The sequence below is a fragment of the Engraulis encrasicolus genome, chromosome 3 (genome assembly GCF_034702125.1).
Source record: "Engraulis encrasicolus isolate BLACKSEA-1 chromosome 3, IST_EnEncr_1.0, whole genome shotgun sequence".
NCBI classification, from domain to species: Eukaryota; Metazoa; Chordata; class Actinopteri; order Clupeiformes; family Engraulidae; genus Engraulis; species Engraulis encrasicolus.
In genome coordinates, this window is record NC_085859.1 from 37,256,863 (window position 1) to 37,276,862 (window position 20,000).

At 46.1% G+C, this 20,000-nt stretch overlaps 1 protein-coding gene across 1 annotated transcript in view; it reads right to left on the reverse strand.

Annotated features, from left to right (window-relative positions):
- The window catches only part of LOC134445381 (formin-binding protein 1-like), a 62,590-nt gene that overhangs the window by 1,359 nt on the left and 41,231 nt on the right, over positions 1-20,000 (reverse strand). Inside the window, exons 7-14 of the mRNA XM_063194464.1 lie at positions 18,722-18,850; positions 17,844-17,990; positions 10,707-10,886; positions 6,635-6,817; positions 3,769-3,783; positions 3,081-3,190; positions 2,732-2,864; positions 840-964 (exon numbers count right to left, since the gene is read on the reverse strand). Coding sequence (XP_063050534.1) covers positions 840-964; positions 2,732-2,864; positions 3,081-3,190; positions 3,769-3,783; positions 6,635-6,817; positions 10,707-10,886; positions 17,844-17,990; positions 18,722-18,850 — 1,022 coding nt within the window. The remainder of the gene's footprint in view (positions 1-839; positions 965-2,731; positions 2,865-3,080; positions 3,191-3,768; positions 3,784-6,634; positions 6,818-10,706; positions 10,887-17,843; positions 17,991-18,721; positions 18,851-20,000) is intronic.

Consider the following 20,000-nt stretch of genomic DNA (forward strand, 5'->3'; position numbering starts at 1 on the left):
ACACACACACGCATGCACACACACACACACACACGTTGTCCAAGCTACGATCGCCTGTGTAGCTCCCATTAGGGCTGCTCAACGACAAATAGGAAAAAAGCAGCCACCCTCTAAAGTAAACACACACATACATATGCACTGATAAACACACACACACACACGGACACAAAGGCAAAACATAAACCCATTCTAACTTCTTCTATACAGCTTCCATTTGGGCAGCAAATTATTAGGAAGGAAGCAACCAACCTCTTCATACAGAAACACACATTGACACACACATTGATACAAACACACACATGTTGGAACTTGGTAGACATACTACGAATATGCATCTCCTTGCACACAATATATGCATGCACGCGTACACACACGCACACGCACACGCACACGCACACGCACACGCACACGCACACGCACACGCACACGCACACGCACACGCACACGCACACACACGCACACGCACACACATACAGGGTCTCTCTGAGCAGCTTATGAGGAAGAGATAGAGGACTTTTCTGTGGGTGTGTTAGTGCGTCTGAGGTGACAATGTACTACAGTGTACAAAAATGTACATGTAGTACTGTACATTGTGGAGATGTCTTCATATTTTCGTGTCTGTGTGTGTGAGTGAGTGCATGCGTGTGTGATTGTGGCATACAGAACCTCTCCTTATTGTGTGTATGTGTGTGTGTGTGTGTGTGTGTGTGTGTGTGTGTGTGTGTGTGTGTGTGTGTGTGTGTGTGTGTGTGTGTGTGTGTGTGTGTGTGTGTGTGTGTGTGTGTGTGTGTGTGTGCCATATACGTGTCTGTATTGAAGCATGTGTGTATATGGGATACCTCTCCCTGTTCTGAGCACAGTTGTTCCCCACGGGGGCGTGTCCCTGGGAGTCAAAGTGGGCACTCTGTCTTCTCTGGACGTCGCCCTTCTCCAGCAGCCTGCCCTCCACGTCAGCCAACCAGCTCTGAGGAAACACGTCACATGACTCATTGTCAACCAACGAGAGAAAAGGAGCACACCTCAGGCAGGCCAACTTTTCAAAAATTAAAAAAAAATCCCACCAACTTGGCAACAAGAAAACATTAGAGCGCTTTCAAATGCATCACCATTGTATGGACACTATGTGTCTGTATTTCATAGCAGCGATGTCAAACCCAGGCGCAAGTGCCAAACACACACCATAAATATTCAACAGTTCAAAGTTCCATGCACAGCTCCTAGGTGCTGGTAGACGCAGGAATGTTCAATACTTCAAAAGAAAGAAGTCTACCGCACACTTTCTTGACTTTATGCTCGTTTTATTAGAGCGAACAACGCGTTTCGCCTCAGTGCGTCATCAGGCTCGCTCAGGTATAACGAGCATAAAGTCAAGAAAGTGTGCGGTGGACTTTCTTTTGAAGTACACACCATAAATATGTCATAATATCAGTTCAACACAATATTTTGTGCATCACAGGAATTATGAGTTGGCCCAGGCTAGTGCAACAGTACACACAAGGCATCAGTAGTAACTGAACTACCGCATACTGCAGGAATGAAAAAGGCATTTGTCTATTTGCCCATTATTAATTACAACTCCTTTCAGATTTTGACCACTGTGAATTTGAGTTTGACACCTGCCGTTTTCAATGTTTACAAAGTTTTTAATGTGAATCCCGCCCAACAATTTACCCAATTAATTAGACTGAAGGATGAAGTATGTTAAGCCTGGCTCAAACTGCGCGATTATCGGCCCGATTCTTGGCTGGAAACCCCCCTTACGACAATCGCAGCAATGGAACGTTACCCCCCAGGACCATCGCAAGCGATTGTCGGGAAATATTTCCTCGTCGTGAGCGACGTTCTAAGATAGAACTTTGGCAACTCAAAGAGTCGCCGATCGCAAATCGTAGAAATCAAATCAGTGTTTGATATTTGCGACTGGAAATAGAACGTCGGGCATTGTCTCAGTGGCTGCGAGCAGCGACAAGATTGACAGTTGCGATTCTCTTCTAGAGTGCGGTGCACCCAGAGGCCAAAATCGGACACACAATCGCTAGTCGTGTAGTTTGAGCCTGGCATTACACTGTCACCCAACTTCGGACACCAGAGATAGTTTATCCAGAGCTGTTGGATAGAATGAGAGAATCTGAGAGGTGCCTTCTGCTCTTTGGTTTACCTAACAGCGGTGCTGTTACCTAGCAACCAACCTATCGCCTCAGAACTACAGACAAGTCAGCACCCACAGCCAATCAGCTCTGTAGAAACCAAACGCAATAGCCAATGAGCTGTCAGACTGTTTGTTCAGCATTTGCCTCGATCTTGTGTGCCTTCCGCACTAGAGACAGACAGCACAGACAGCCAATCGGCTCTGTAGAAGCCAGACACAACAGCCAATGAACTGTCAAGACTGTTCGTTCAGCATTTGCCTCAAACTTTTTTCTTTAAACATTTTTTTGGGCTTTTACCTTTATATGCGTTATAGGACAGTGAAGATATGAACAGGAAGAGGGTGGAAGAGAGATAGATAGGGAAGGGTCGGCAAAGGACCCGGGCCAGGAATCGAACCAGAGTCGCCGGCGTAGTGGCCAAGTGCACAACCGTTAGGCCACGGTAGGGCCATTTGCCTCAAACTTGTGTGCCTTCTACACCAGAGACAGACAGCACAGACAAGCCAATCAGCTCTGTAGAAACAAAATGCAGCAGCCAATGAGCTGTCAGACTGAGACGGTTTTGCTCAGTCAGCACTTGCCTCGAACTTGTGTGCGTCCTGCTGCAGCCTGTCGATGTTCTGTGCGATCTCCTCCAGGCGGGGCTCTATGCTGCCGGGGTCGCCCATGTGGGGGTTCTTCATGTACACGTCCTTCATCTTGGCCAGGGCATCCCTGCACACAACACACGCACACAGGAATGCAGACAGGCACACAAGCACACAAATACACACACACACATGCACACAGACACACACAACACACGCACACACAATATTCACACCTCTACTCTCGCTTAGAGGAAACTAAATAATGGTCCTTATTGAAACATGTTTGTAGCCTCTGGGTCTTCAGTGGCGTGTGTGCGTGTCTGCGTGTGTGTGTGTGTACCTCTGGTCCACCTCCTTCTGCAGGTCTCTGGTGATGTCGTTGAGTTTGGCCTGCAGTTTCTTCCTGCGCTGCTCTGGCGGCAGGTGGCTGTAGTCCTCCGAGCTCGTACCCTGACGGACACACACACACACACCGTTAGCAATGTCTCACTCACTCACACACACACACACACACACACACACACCGTTAGCAAAGTCTCACTCCCTCACAGGCATGCACACACACGCGCGCACACACACACACACACACACACTTAGCAAAGTCTCACACCCTCTCTCTCTGACACACACACACACACACACACACACACACACACACACACACACACACACACACACACACACACACACACACACACACACACACACACACACACACACACACACGCACACACGCACACACACACAATGAATGCATTTAAACATGCATGCAAACACCAACACCTCCCCAAAAAGAAAGGAAAATGGAAAATTTCAGGAACAGTTCTGCAATCAGAATTAGGAGAAATTAATATCCAGTAAAAAAAAGATAAACTCAAACTCTGCACTCCTGATCAAAAGCGAAACCATAACATCAGAAAAATCCAAACACCACAAGTGGGACAGTGCCTTGATGCCTAAAGCGTGATTTGTCAGTGCAAGTGAGTCAGTCAGTGATAAGAAGACAATGTCTTGGCAATAATACTTACCAGCTTAAGTGAAAGCTATCCAAGAGACGAGAGCAAAATAAGACAAAAGAGCACAAAATAAGTAACAAGATTTAGGATTTGATCTCTACAAGTATGGAGTTTTAAGTTTTAAGTAAAGTCAAGAATTGCACTTCATTGCACGCCCATGGGGAAATTTCATCTTTGGCTGCACAGACGCTGAAATCACAGACTTAGTGTACAACTCATACATAAATTACGATCCCAGAGTAAAATCCTAAAGTAGTGAAACTAAAACAACATAAATAACATATGAGGCAAAAAAATAAATACATTTTTAAAAAATCAGTAGGGCACAAAGCATGACTGGTGGGGACACGGGTATTAAAGAAATTAGTAAGCAGCTACGGCACACATTATGCTAATGCAATTACATTAGTGTTGGTAATAGAGCTTTTATTTAATTAGGACATAAATAAACATAAACTAGTCTAGACATGAAAAGAAGAGTCATTTTGGCGTGGAGGTAAAGTGAGGTGCTGTCTTTCACTAGCCCACAGTACATCAGTGGCTGATGGAGAATATACTGTTGGCGGTTGAGAATATATTCAAGGTTTTAATTCATTCCAGATTATAATGTAAAGCAAATCAAAGGCATATTTTAGGAATAGGACATGGAGAGTTTATTTGCCAAACGGCATATCCACCATTTTTGACTTTTGCATTTTATAATTGAAAATCACTGTTCAGAGGTCCTATCACTTATGATGGAATTCTTGCCATTCAAATATTTTGAGAGCATACATTTTCAACCTATATCAAAATGCATTTCGCAATGCAATGCAATGGAAACCCCAATACGAAAACGTCAATTTCCAAACATTCTACAAAATGGAGACACACCGTTTTACAAATAAACTTTTCAAATATAAAAAGACTAAATCCCATGCCATTCATTTAAATAAAACAACGATCTGAGCCTTGCTGTGTATTTAAATACTGTAGTAGCTTTTAGTGGAGAAGTCCATATCCACTTTTTCTCCAATCCAATTTTTCTCATCGCAGCCTGGCCCCCCTCCTTCTCTATAGAGGACCATTATCTGATTTCCGCTCCACTTAAAAGGTCTTCTGTCCACCTACTACACACAACCTACACACAGCACAGTGCCACATCCCCTCCCCTCTTTCCCGCAAATGTCCATTGATAAATAGTGAATCCTGTCCTGATGACTAAGAGTCTTTATTGATGCAGCAGCTCCCCCCGCCTGCCTGCAGCGCTTTCACTGACATTACGCAATGCACTAATCTGACCAACAGAGGGTGCTGTTGCCCCTTTTCTAAAGTAATTATCGGACCTTGATGGATTCAACCTCCTCAATACACATCTCATACAATTAATTACGCTTCTTGCACACAGTACAAAGCATACATCTATATTATGGGCCCATGTGTATAGGCTACCACTTGTGTCTTTATCAAGTTAGTTAATGAGCAAGCACAATGTTACTTAACAAATAGCACTTCAATTACAAGGTCAAGTGAGGTATAATGCCAGTCGGGGATGGGGGTGGGGTGGGGTGTGGCCTCATTGGCTCCGTTTCCTTTGGAGCCGGCAGTGCAATGCACCACCAACAAAAAATATAGTGCAATAAATACATCACAGAAGTGACTACACACATCCGTCACATTTCTGCAGATTTTTTACCATATCTTCTCATGGGACATTGAAGAATTTTTGCCCTTTTTTGTTTCCATTCATTGTGACAATAGAAAAAAACGAATTCTACTTATTGGACATTATCTCTACAGCAAGTTTGCTTCCAGAATAACAGAAACGTTTTAATAATGGTCATTCACACAGAGAAATCAAGAGGGATGTGCAATTTCAGGAGGGGGGGCTAGTAACATCTTCCCCAACTGTATGTGGGGAAAGTGTGAACATTTTGCACACAGCTCCAGTCTCTCTGCCTGTGCACTGAACTCTTGCCCTGGCCTTGGTACCATCGAGGTCTGTGGGATAGAAGGCATCACTCACTCATGTCTGTCATCTGGCTGGGCTCAGATTCCCTTCTGTATCAGGACACAGCCTGCTCATCACCAATGACCACTATCTGATCCCAGCCATAGTGTCATGTAAGCTGCTGTTTTAATAAAGGGCTGGCCCAGTGTCAGCCCAGTGCTGGTTCTCCTTACACCTGTCACATTGGAAAACCCCTCTCTGCTCCACTGCTGAGGTCCACCAACGGCTCCCCCACACCTCACTTTCGGACCATTCCATTCATCATAATTCTCGCGCTACGCCCCCCCCCCCAATTGGGGTTGCATGCCCATGGGGACCACGGTTCGGGTCCGGACGGGGTCATTTCCCAGCCCTACCCCATATCTCTCTCTCCTGCTCATTTCCTGTCTCCCCTCACACTGTCTTGTCATAATAAAGGCCCAAAAAGCCCCCACCAAAAACATACTACACATCACAATTCTGCCCATCATTAACGTCATCTACCCCCCTGCCCACCTGACACTGGCCCCAATGGCATCCATAACAATGGTAGGAGCGGGAAATGATCTGCACACTGCTTGCAAAAGACTTAATTAATCCATAACAATGGTAACATGATGACAAGGCATGTAAGCGCAGCCTGTAAGAAAGACCTTGTTTCTAAACAAATTGTGCGCTATCAAAGTTCTCTATGCCTTGTTTTACATTTCAACAACCCCGCGGTAACAACGGTAACATGATGACAAGGCATGTAGCGCAGCCTGTAAGAAAGACCTTGTTTCTAAACAAACTGTGCGCTACCAAAGTTCTCTATGCCTTGTTTTACAAGTCAACAAGCCCGCGGTAACAATGGTAACATGATGACAAGGCAGCTGGCCGTGACAGGCAGGCGGAGCAGACGGGACTCACCCCTCTCTTGAGGCTCCTTAGGGAGCGGTGCTTGGAGGACATGAAGCCGTTGATGCGCTGGGCGAAGGGCTCCTTCTGCTGCTGGGGGGGCGACTGGGGCCCGTTGGGCACCGCTGACGACGGGGACGGGGAGGTGGGAGGGGGCGGGGGCGGCTGGCGGGGCGACGCTAGCAGAGACATGAGCTACAGGGCAGCCATGGGCCATGAGTGAGACGAACGAGGGAGGTGTGTTGGTGATGTTAAGGTGAGGTATTCAGCACAGAGTGACGCATGAGAGGAGGAAATGGTGAGGAAAGGTGAGGAACCCAGGAGAAGTGGCAGGACAGCACCAGATGATAGTGGTGGTGGTGGTGGTGGTAAGACAGGTGAGATGAGGTGATGGTGGCCAAGACGTTGAGTTGAGGTGTTGAGCAGATATTGACAGGGACAGGTAAGGATATTGGGGGGGGGTGGTGGAACATCAAAGATGAGGAAATAAGATGAGGCCAAATGAGGCGAGGGGTTAGATTGTAACAGATCAGGTGATGTTTAGGTGAGGTGTTGAGCAGATATTGACCAAATAAGGGTGTTGGGAATCAGGTGATAATAAAAAAAAACAGAAAATGTTCAGATGAAGTATGGTGAGGTGGTGGTGGTGGTGGTGTGGTGAAAATGGGGTGAGGAGACAGTGACGTTGGGAGTGATATTCAGGTAAGGGGGAGGGGAGGGCAAACCAGGAAGTGACAGGTAAGGTAAGGTGATGTGAAGAGGAGAGAAACAACACGAAGAATACCGATGTTAGAAGTGCTAAACACAAATACAATACATACACAAATGCACACAGACACTGCACACACAGACAGCAGTTAAAAATCAGTCATTAGTTTACATGGTGCTCAAACTATGATAAATTTGGAGATTACCCGTGTTAGTGCCATAATACACCAGAAATAGTGCCATAATCCACCATAAATGGTGTGATTTCAGTCACCCACGCACGCACGCACACACACACGCGCGCGTGTTTTAGCCAGGGCAATTATGGCCTCTGCGTCGGTCGGTGGTTATGTTATGATGTAATTAGGACAAGCGTGGGACTGAGCTCTGGGCTCTCCATATCAAAGGCAGAGAGATGCTCTACAAATTGGAGGCAGATTTTTTGAGGCATTCTCAGTGGGACCATTTAAATTTTTTTAAAAAGCTTCCACTTGCTTGGATGGACGTGCTCTCTCTGATGCCTTGTCGTCTACTGTAGTCTAGTCTAGCGCTGAGATTGACAGGAGTAGAATGTAGAGGAGACAAGTATTTTTGAAGCCTTCATTGGTGAAACGTGGCCTGAATAGTATACAGAAGAATATTAGGTTTTAGGAGTCAGCGTGGCATCAAATGTAATCTCACCTGCTGTTGAAAAGAGTTATTATTATTCTAATGACATATTAAGTTGAATTGTAAATATAAAGATGATTGATCTGCAAGAAAGTGGCAATATAAAGTAAGCTTAAGAAGCCTGTCTCATGTCAATAATCTACCTAAAACTACTTGGACTGGACAACAGGATCATATCATTTTTTAAAGTCATTTTGCTCAGTTTGGAGCTCTATGCAGCTACAGTCTTTTTATTTGTAGGGCAGTAATGCACTGCAGAGTGGCGTACAGGTTTGAATTGATGCTCCTAAAGACTTGCTGACGAATCTACTGTACATGTTATTCTATTAGTTGCACTCTATCCTGTTGGATGAAGAGAGATTTGGACTTTTGTCTCTTTGCTTTTCGTAAAAATGCGCACTCAAATGATACTTTTGAGCCGACATCACAGTCATTTTTTAAATCTTTTTTTTAAATCGAGGTACAAAAATGTCCAGGCCTCTCTTTATTGTCTTGGATGTCTTATTGCTTTGTTTGTGGCCCAGCCCATCACCTATTTAGAGCAGGCATGCTTCCCCTCTGAACTGCTTTGACATTTTGAGGTCTTTACAGGCTGAAAACATCCAGCCAGATGCACTTCTGGTGTGCCGACCCGGGAGAGTGCAGTACAAGTCCATGGCACATATTGGTTTCACCCAATTAATAATTCAGTTGGATGGTGAAATATGTGCTGCCTAGTTTGTCGTGGATGGAGGGGGGAGGCATTATGCAAGCCTTGACTGGTGAAACATTTACTACTGCCTTGCATGCTCTGCCAGTCTCTATGCAGTAATATATACCACACAGGGTTCCCACTTCAAGTCAGATTTAAAATTCCATGAGTTTTCCATGACTTTCCCTGACGATAAAGTAAACTTTCCATGACCTCCCATAAACGGAAATATCTTTTTTATTTACCGGTATTTCTTTTTTTTTTTTTTTTTTTTTTTAAAGGGGTCAATTTGTGATTATCAGTCTTTCAAGTGCAATTTTCAGACTCCCTTGAACATTGCTTGCATTCTAGAATATTGCACAATTTTAGACTGGTAAGTAAAAAAGCATACTGTAGATTGTCTGTTGTGATATTACACTTTACTTTTGACAAATTTCCATGATATTGCCTGACAGGCGAAATGGACAAATTCCATGACTGGAAAAACCTCAATTGAATTTCCATGACATTCCAGGATTTCTATGACCAGTGGGAACCCTGAATATAGTGTTTCTGAAAAGGGGACGTTGAGAAAGATACAGCTGAGAGGGGGCAGTGCTTAGTTGCCACCTGGGGGGCATTAGTTTATTTTATGTTTTAATACTACAGGGGGTGCTGTCAGGCTTATGATGAGGTCACAGGGGCAATTGGGAGGCTTATGATGAGTTCCAGGGGGCGGTATTTCAAAAAAGGTTGAGAACCACAGCTCTAATACAAGTCATGGTTCTACCCTCCTCTGTGCTCCACATGCTGTGAATAGACTCCTACCCACACACCCCCAAAGGACAGCATAGCACGGAAATACTCTTTTTTGCTTCATTATGTTATCCTTGATATAGCTGAGAGCATGCCTGAACACCTCAACACACACACACACACACACACACGCTCACGCTCACGCTCACACATAAAACACGCTCACGCACTCACGCTCACGCACTCACGCTCACGCTCACGCACTCATGCTCACACACACGCACGCCCACAAGCACGCTTACTCACTCACACACACACTCGCAGTCACACACTCGCAGTCACACACTCGCAGTCACACACTCGCGGTCACACACTCGCGGTCACACACTCGCGGTCACACACTCACGGTCACACACGTGCACGCGCACACGCACACACACACGACCATTGGAAACATGCGTGTCAATCACTCCCATTCCTCCCTTTACTGCACTACATTTCTGGTGTGTGATGGTCCGTGTAAGTATGGGGTAGTAGTAGGAGACACAAAGTGAAAGGTGTTTTACAGAGGTGAGTTAGGGTGAAACGGTGTGTGACATGGCCAGCGTCTGCCAGTGTGTGTGTGTGTCTGTGTGTGTGTGTGCGTGCGTGCGTGCGTGCATGTGTGTGTGTCTGTGTGTGTGTATGTGTTCCTCTTACGTATGACTTATTTTCTAATGAGGGGAGACGGAGTGTGTCCTGTCCCATCCTACCTTGTTTTTCTTGATGAAGTTGCCGGAGGACGAGTGTGTGTGTGTGTGTGTGTGTGTGTGTGTGTGTGTGTGTGTGTGTGTGTGTGTGTGTGTGTGTGTGTGTGTGTGTGTGTGTGTGTGTGTGTGTGTCCTACTGGGTCCCACCATGCCCCTCTTAATGAAGGGCCAGGGAGAGTGAGGCAGAATGCATTGTGTGTGTGTGAGTGTGTGTGTGTGTGTGTGTGTGTGTGTGTGTGAGTGTGTGTGTGTGTGTGTGTGTGTGTGAGTGTGTGTGTGTGTGTGTGTGTGTGTGTGTGTGTGTGTCCTACCTTGTCCTTCCTGATAAACGACCAGAGTGTGTGTGTGTGTGTGTAGTGTATACGCAATCGTGCCTGCATGCTGGTCGGTCCGTCCGTCCGTGTGTGTGTGTGTGTGTGTGTGTGTGTGTGTGTGTGTGTGTGTGTGTGTGTGTGTGTGTGTGTGTGTGTGTGTGTGTGTGTGTGTGTGTGAGTGTGTGTGTGTGTGTGTGTGTGTGTGCTTCCTGCCCTACCTTGTTCCGTTTGATGAAGGGCCACAGCTTGCCCCGGCTGCGGCGCCGGTTCTCGCCCCTGGCGTTCAGGAAGCTGGACTCAGAGACGGCGCGGCGCATGGACAGGCTGTAGTCCTCAAACTCCACGTCGCCCGGGGGCTCGAACCCGGACTTGTACGTCTCCACTACCTGCTTTGTGTCCTGAGGGGAGAGGGTGGGTGAGGGGGCAAGGACACCGCAACCAGAGATTCTTTAAGTATATGAGATATGCCAACATAATAGGTTTCTATGGGCACCTAACGTGACCAGGTTCCGGTCTGCCTAAAGGGGCGTGTCATAATGCTCCTAGCATTGAATAGAACAGTCCTTAGGTCTGCCTAGGTCTGCCTAAAGGGGGATTTCCCCCCCCTCCCCCTTGCAATAATAGAACCCAGAAACAATGGGCCAATGGAACCTCTCTCTCTCTACTCTCTCTGCCGCAACAGTCAGTCAGTACAAATATTATGCATCATCATGGTTATTAATAACGACTGTTGTCATGAAAGATCACCACCATGAACATGATCACTAGCCAGGCAGCGCCCTCCTAGTGACGCACCTTCAGCGTTGCTTCTGGTCAGGCCAAGAGCAATACAAATATCATTTCTGAGCTCCTGAAAAATCGGGAACTCCTCCCACTTTGTTGGGAAGCAAACAACCAGTAGCACACTAAGGGAGGCGGGTCAACCATGCCGTTTCAGAAATGTTTATTATGCTCTTGGTCAGCACAAGTGCCGAAGAGATTTGAAAGTTGATGATAATCAGGCTACATGATCACCATTGTCATTATAATGGTGCCATGGCCAACACCTGCTTGGTGTCCCGGGGTGCGGAAGAAGAACACAGGGGCCAGGGGAGGTCAGCTACTATTAAAAGTATAAGATTGATGATATAGTAGATGTTAATCATGGTGGTCCTTTTAAATATATATACAAACATTCGTAATAGCGACAAACGTGGGAAACCAAATCAAAACAAAATTTAAAAAAAAAACCATCATCAAAAATAACAAAAAGGTCTCAGGTCAATTTTCAATCTGAACAAAACTTTGGCAAAATACCTAGTTACTACTTGTTGACTTTGTAGGCCACAACCGTGCTACAGAATGACACTACCAAGGACACAACTTCACTATTCTACTCTACGAAAGGCATTATAAGGACAAAAGTGCTGAGCCTGCACATAAATCCCATAGATACCATAGATCCCCCCTTAATCTGGGGATATAATCTGGCGGTGCTCTTGGACGCAGCATATTCAGGTCTGAGACAGGAGGAAAAAAAAACAATCCCAATTTGATGAGCAGGCCCACCGACAGACAGGGGGGGACAAAGGGGGTCAGTTGTCCCAGGCCCAGAGAAAGGAGGAGGCCCAGAATTTGGACCTGAATACATTGCAGGTATTGATGAGGAGGTGGGCTTTTCAGATGGCTTTGTCCCGGGCCCAGCAAAAGCTTTCAGTGGCCCTGTTGATGAGCATCACAAACCATCCGTGCGGCACACGTGCTAAAAATAACCCAGGCTGCAGCCGCTGTGGCCTCTGCTGCTGTTGCTTGTTGTTGTTTGACTTGAGGTTTTGTATAATCCGCTCTCATCTGCGATATGGGTTAGAGAGTAGACTACAGACTCCTACCCCCTCTCTCTCCCCCTCCCCCGCCTCCGCATCTCATCAGGCTGATGTGCTCAACAGGCCAACAACACAGATGGACATGCAGAGGAGCCTCATAAGGACACACAGCACTGGACACACCACAGCACATCCAGCACTGGACACACAGCACCACATCCAGCACTGGACATCCAGCACCACATCCAGCACTGGACATCCAGCACCACATCCAGCACTGGACATCCAGCACCACATCCAGCACTGGACATCCAGCACCACATCCAGCACTGGACATCCAGCACCACATCCAGCACCACATCCAGCACCACATCCAGCACCACATCCAGCACTGGACATCCAGCACCACATCCAGCACCACATCCAGCACTGGACACACCACAGCACATCTAGCGCTGGACACACAGCACTGGACACACAGCACCACATCCAGCACTGGACATCCAGCACCACATCCAACACTGGACAATACTGGCGTACAAAGGCAAAGTGTAGCGACTACATTTTTTGTCAAAACTAAGTTTAGCTTGCCTGATTATCATAGACTTGATCATAACACCTCCTTCATCTTGTGACAAAATGGACCTTATAGTGACAAATTACACCTTGTGTATTGCGTCAAATGAGACATTGTGTCAAATTAGCAGTAACTGCAATATCCAATCTAATACCAAAGGCTTTGAAAGGCTTTTCTCTCAGTTTCACTGCTGACGTAGTTACTGCACTTTGCCTTCGTAGGGCAGAATACCTGCCACTGGACACATAGCACCACATCCAGCAATGGACACACACACACACACACACACGCGCACACGCACACGGCCACACACGCACGCACGCACGCACACGAACACGCACACGCACACACACACACACACACACACACGCGCACACGCACACGGCCACACACACAAGCATTAGACTCCGTACAACACAACATTTGGCATCAGACCAGTGCAGCATTCAATATCCTGAAAAACTCACAAATATTGTATTACCGTTTTCCTGTGTGCTAAAATGTGATTCAAACACCCCTGAGGCAAATTGAGGAGGCAGGTCTTGTCAGGCAGCCATGAAATTCATAATCCTAATGTGTCATCATCAATCATACCCAGAAGCACTACCACCTCCATTGAGCTGCAATCAGCAGGCATTCCTGGGAAAACATTTTAGTGTCACCTGCACATGATTTTACAGAGATTTTAATGGAACACGTGCCAACTACCAAACCGGAGTAAATTACGCAATTGGTGTGTGTGTGTGTGTGTGTGTGTGTGTGTGTGTGTGTGTGTGTGTGTGTGTGTGTGTGTGTGTGTGTGTGTGTGTGTGTGTGTGTGTGTGTGTGTGTGTGTGTGTGTGTGTGTGTGAGTGAGTGAGTGAGTGTGAGTGAGTGAGTGAGTGAGTGAGTGAGTGAGTGAGTGAGTGAGTGAGTGAGTGAGTGAGTGAGTGAGTGAGTGAGTGAGTGAGTGAGTGAGTGAGTGAGTGAGTGAGTGAGTGAGTGAGTGAGTGAGTGTGTGTATGAATGTGTGCGCGCACAAATGGTTGCCTGCATGCCACCTGGAAAGCGTAGTTGCTAACTATGTTGTTTGCAATGCAATTTCCCATTGGCAACTACCGAAGTTGCTAACTGCTAACAACTACGCTTTCCAGAAATGCACCCCAGGTTTGTAGTTGCTTAGCTCCTTGTGGGTCACACCTCATGTCAAGCGGGAGCACGGATGGATGGGTGGATGGATGCCTGCTTAGCCTGATGAAGAAGACCTGAAGTTCGAAACGTTACGCTCTTGCTATTCAATTTTCACAGAGGACAAGCAGTGTTTGCAGACTTTATTCCTTTTTACCTGGATTATTGCTTTGATTGTCCTGCACCTGGCCCATCGGGTGGGATGTGTGCAGCACACATCTACTCCTCTGAACATTGCCTGTTTAGCCTGCCATGGCAAAGAGCAGAAATGGGATGCTTCCCTCCCTGCTTCCCTCCCTCCCTCCCTCCCTAGGCTGGCATTACAAAGAGCAGGGGAAACCTCTAACCGTTTCATCTCCATCGCTGCCAGTATAAGCCAGTCAAAATCCTCTAATCTCATCCACTGGGGAGTGGGGGAGGGGAGGGGGGTGCACAAATGCCCTCACATTACATGCCAGTCAATTAGTGTTGCCCTTGACAAGCAAGTAACAATGTGGTTGCAGCAGCTTCATCTGGTGGTGGTGGTGAGGAGGTGGGGGTCCATTGCATGTGATGACTGAGCAGGGGGGTGAGGAGGTGTGGTGGGGAGCATGCGCAGGGCATGGGTGCCGCACCCCCATTACACGTGATGACTGAGCAGAGGATTTAGAAGGATGGAAAAGGCAAAACACCATCAAGGGCTCTTTCGTTCTGTGTGTGTGTGTGTGTGTGTGTGTGTGTGTGTGTGTGTGTGTGTGTGTGTGTGTGTGTCTGTGTGTGTGTGTGTGTGTGTGTGTGTGTGTGTGTGTGTGTGTGTGTGTGTCTGTGTCTGTGTGTGTGTGTGTGTGTGTGTGTGTGTGTGTGTGTGTCTCTTATCTAGTATGGCTGTGCCTAAATGTGTGTAGGTGTAAGTGTGTACAGAATGTGTATGCGTGTGTGAGGGTGTCTGCCTGTGTGTTCATACAGAATCTATATCTATGTCTGTACAGTACCTGTGTGTAGGTGTAAGTTACTGTAAATAAATCACTGAAATCATTCTTTAATTATGGAGCCAACCTGGATACACTTCGCGTGACAACAATCAAGAGTTTGTTGCAATGCAGGGGGTGGGGCGGTGGGGGTGGTAAGAGAAAGTGGGCCAGGAAGAAGTTCAGTTAAGCGATGAGGAGGAGAGATCTGGGGTGCGTTTCTCGAAAGCATAGCTGTTAGCCTGTTAGCAACTTGGGGAGTTGCCAATGTGAAATTGCATTGCAAACAACAAAGTAGCTAATGTAGTTAGCAACTATGACTTCGAGAAACGCACCCCAGAGTTGTGAAGGAGTGAATTATTCATTATTCATTGTTGTGCCTTAATGTGGCCCGCTTGGCATCTGGTGCATGCAGAACAGCGTATCGCAGCCAGGACCCCTGGGAACAACTGATGCCACATCTGCCTGCTGATGCTTTAACAATATGCAGATCTGTTGTCTGGAGTCTGCGTGTAAAAGCAGGTGCGTACAGTACAGTCCTTAAGTTAAAGGGCACGTCTTCTTAAAGGGACACTGTTTGAGATTTTTTGTTGTTTATTTTGTTACCTTTTTCATGAATACTTATCACCACCATCAAAGTATTCATTACTGGAAAAAATAATTTTTTCATACATGAAAAAGGTCCGCCATTTTGAATTTCCAGAAATAGCCATTTTTAGCTGCAAAAATGACTTTTCTTGGGCCATAATATAAAATATTCATTTATTACTTCGTAAACTTTCATGAAAAGATAAAATTTGGCCTTAGACAACACATTTTCACAATGACCAGCATAGTTGCAGTACCTTTTTTGACCATTTCCTGCACAGTGTCCCTTTAAAGCCTTAAATAATATTGCTACTCCTTGCACACTATAGTATTATCAGCTTGAAATCACCCCGAAGTCTACATCAGCCACATCTGCCTACTCAACATGGCACCATAAAAGTAAGTAAGATAACACGCCAATTTGAACCGGCTATGGCGATTGTGCAAAACACCTTTGCATCTAGTCCCACACAACGCCCAGTGACCGGTGAGGTTTAGGCATGGTTTTGGTCAGGGCACAGTTTCACCAGTTCCCTTGCTTGTTTCGCTGTTCTTGGGTTGGCATGGTTGTGGTCAGGGCACAGCGTTTAACAACAGAAATTCGCCGTGGCAACAGATATTCGCAGACACGGCGGGAAAACTGTGCAAAATTTGTCACGTGACAAAAGTGAGTTTCTACTGCGCTGAGGACCACGACTTGCAAAGGTGCCGTACCTCAACGCAGGATTCACTGGTGTGACATACAAACGCCTTTACAGCCTGGCCTACTGACGTCTTAACAATATGCAGATATGTAGATTTGTAGAGCGCCTGCATGTACAAGCAGGTGTGTACTGCTTATCATGCAGAAAAGACACATCTTCTAGAAGTCATGATGAAAGCACTTACTGTAGTGTATTTTTTTTACATTGTTAGTGGTACTGTACAATTAAAATCAGCATGATAAATGCCATGTGTTGACCTATGTCTTAATAATATCCAGATATGCAGAGAGTTCATGCATGTAATGGCCGGTTCATACAGAAAGTGACTAACGGACACATCTTCTAAAAGCCGCGATGAAAAAAAAAAAACTGAGATATTACTGATTATTGCACACATTTTTTTCCAGTGTAGTATTATTGATTTAAAATTAGAGTAATTACATGATCTAATGTAACACATGCACGCACGCACGCACACACACACATATTTAAATTAATAATAATAAAAAAGCAGGCTGATTATTCTGTTTCGGTCATAGTAACAAAGTAGCCAAGAATTTAACAGCCAACACAGAATATTACTTGTGTTAGTATTACACTGTATGCCTCCAATCCTGCTGTTGTCTGTATGGGGCTTCAATGTGGTTTTGATGAGGCACATAATGCTGATGCAGCACTCTACAAAGGTAAGCAGAAAGGTGCTCTTTGCTGACCTCCACAAAGGAGCGCTGTAACAATATAAAAAAGTTTGGCCAAAACAACACACTGCTCATTAAACTCTGTGTGTACGTATGTGTGTGTGTGTGTGTGTGTGTGTGTGTGTGTGTGTGTGTGTGTGTGTGTGTGTGTGTGTGTGTGTGTGTGTGTGTGTGTGTGTGTGTGTGTGTGTGTGTGTGTGTGTGTGTGTGTGTGCGTTTGTGTGTGATTGTGTGTGTGTGTGTGCGTTTGTGTGTGTGTATGTGTGTGTGTGTGTGTGTGTGTGTGTGTGTGTGTGTGTGTGCGCGCGTGTGTGCGCATGTGTGCCTGTGTGCACGCATGCATGTCTGTGCATGCACTTTGTGTTTGTGTGTCTTAGGGTCAAAGACGTCCAAAAAGGAACTGTCATTCAGTGTAACGGATACCTTCTGCTGACTGTAACTGTAAAAAAACATGATTTTTAAATTGCTTCAAGTGAATGGATGACAGCCGAGGCTTTCATGAATTCACTGGAAAAAAAATAAATAAAAGGAGTCATGTTTCTTACAGTTACAGTCAGCAGAAGGTATCCGTTACACTGAATGACAATTCCTTTTTGGACGTCTTTGACCCCTTATCATCATGTTTGTGTGTGTGTGTGTATGTGTGTATATGAAAAATTTGCGTGTGGGTGCACGTACAGTATAAGCATGCACCCGCACCTCTCAGTCACTGTGTGTGTGTGTGTGTGTGTGTGTGTGTGTGTGTGTGTGTGTGTGTGTGTGTGTGTGTGTGTGTGTGTGTGTGTGTGTGTGTGTGTGTGTGTGTGTGTGTGTGTGTGTGTGTGTGTGTGTGTTGTTCTCTCTCTCTCTCTCTCCCTCTCTCTCTCTCTCACCATTTTGGGGTCGATGGACTCTGCCGCCTTGTTCATGCCGTCCAGGCACTTGCTGACGATGGGCAGCACCCTGCGGTCCACATCCGCGTAGCTCCGCATGCTCTCCCCCACACGCTCAATACGACGCTCCTCCATCTCCTGAATACGCTGGAGTAGCACACACACACACCCACACACATATGTACGCACACACACACACACACACACACACACACGCATGCGGGTGCACGCACGCACGCACACACACATGCAAACACACACAAATGTTTACACACGCACACACACACACAAGGAGGTAAAATAGATGGAGGGTTATCTTTTGCATAGGCAGCAAAGACAATACGCAAAAGAGAAACAAAGAAATACAGCGAGCTGTCTGTGACAACAAGACTGTGTGCAGGTGGGCGTGTAAACATGTTGTTGTTTTGTGTCTGGATGTGTGTGCGCATTTGATCGTGTTATGATGAGTATCTGGATGGTGAGTTGGTAAGAGTGTGTAGTAGTAGTGTGCGTGTGTGCGTGCGTGCGTGTGTTGAGTACTTAGAATATGACTAAGATGAAAGTGTAGTGTGTGTGTGTGTGTGTGTGTGTGTGTGTGTGTGTGTGTGTGTGTGTGTGTGTGTGTGTGTGTGTGTGTGTGTGTGTGTTGTGTTACCTGGAATATGAGTGGGGTGCGTGTGGAGTGTGTAGTGTGTGTGTGTGCGTGTGCGTGTGTGTGTGTGTCTACCTGGAATATGAGTGGGATGAGTGTGTATTGTGTAGTGTGTGTGTGTGTGTGTGTGTGTGTGTGTGTGTGTGTGTGTGTGTGTGTGTGTGTGTGTGTGTGTGTGTGTGTGTGTGTGTGTGTGTGTGTGTGCGTGTGTGCGTGTGTTAAGTACCTGGAATATGAGTGGGATGAGTGTGTAGTAGTGTTCGCTCTGGTCCTTGTTGAACTTCTGCAGGCAGCTCAGGTACTCGTTCTTGCTGTCGGCTGCCACCTGGTGCCGGATCTGGGCCTGCTGTCGCGCCTGACACACACACACAGAAAAACACACCTTTACACACACACGTATTGTACACAAACACACACATCACATGGACAGAATGTATACAGACAGACAGATAGACAGATACACACACAAACACACACACCCATCACATGGACAGTAGAGTATGTACACAGACACAGACACAGACACAGACACACAGACGCAGACACACACACCCATCACATGGACAGTAGAGTATGTACACAGACACAGACACACAGACACACACACACACACGGACATTGTGCACACACACACACACACACACACACCAAAATGTATACATAATCAACCCAAGCATAAATACACAACGAACACGCACACACATATGGTACAGATCACATATCACAGTGCATGCACACACTGATACATAACTGATACATAACTACAGTGGGCCTGTTGGCGCATCTGCCACCAGGAAACAATCACAGGTATCAGATACTACATAACACAAAGTGTGTTTAGATATCCCATGCACACAGATACACATACAAACATCCATACACGTCCATACACATCCAAATAAACTATATGTACTGTACATGCACACACCAACATACATACAGTAACCACACACACACAGGTACAAGCACACACAAACGTACATGCATACAGTAGATACATAAACACTCACACACGCACGCACGCACGCACACGCACACTGTGTAGACACACACACACACACACACACACACACACACACACACACACACACACACACACACACACACACACACACACACACACACACACACACACACACACACACACACACACACACTGTACAGGAATTATCGAGACAATCGGATACAAAACATGGATCGCGTCAACGCCTGTGCACTAAACAGGTACACGGAAGTGTACTAGACAAGTAGCCTACTCTAAAAACATGCTCACGTGAAAATACACATCAAAGTCATGAAACTGTGAACCTTCCCCAATTCTAAGGGACAACTTGATGGTTGTGAAACCAAGACCTGAAACACTTACACTCAACAGACATTAAAAACAATCAATCATAATAACACCACAGACATACAAACGTCTTAATTTCATGCCACGTCACTCAATTGTACAGTCATGCAACACCTTGAACGAAAACCCAGAACAAAAGACTAACACACAAGCT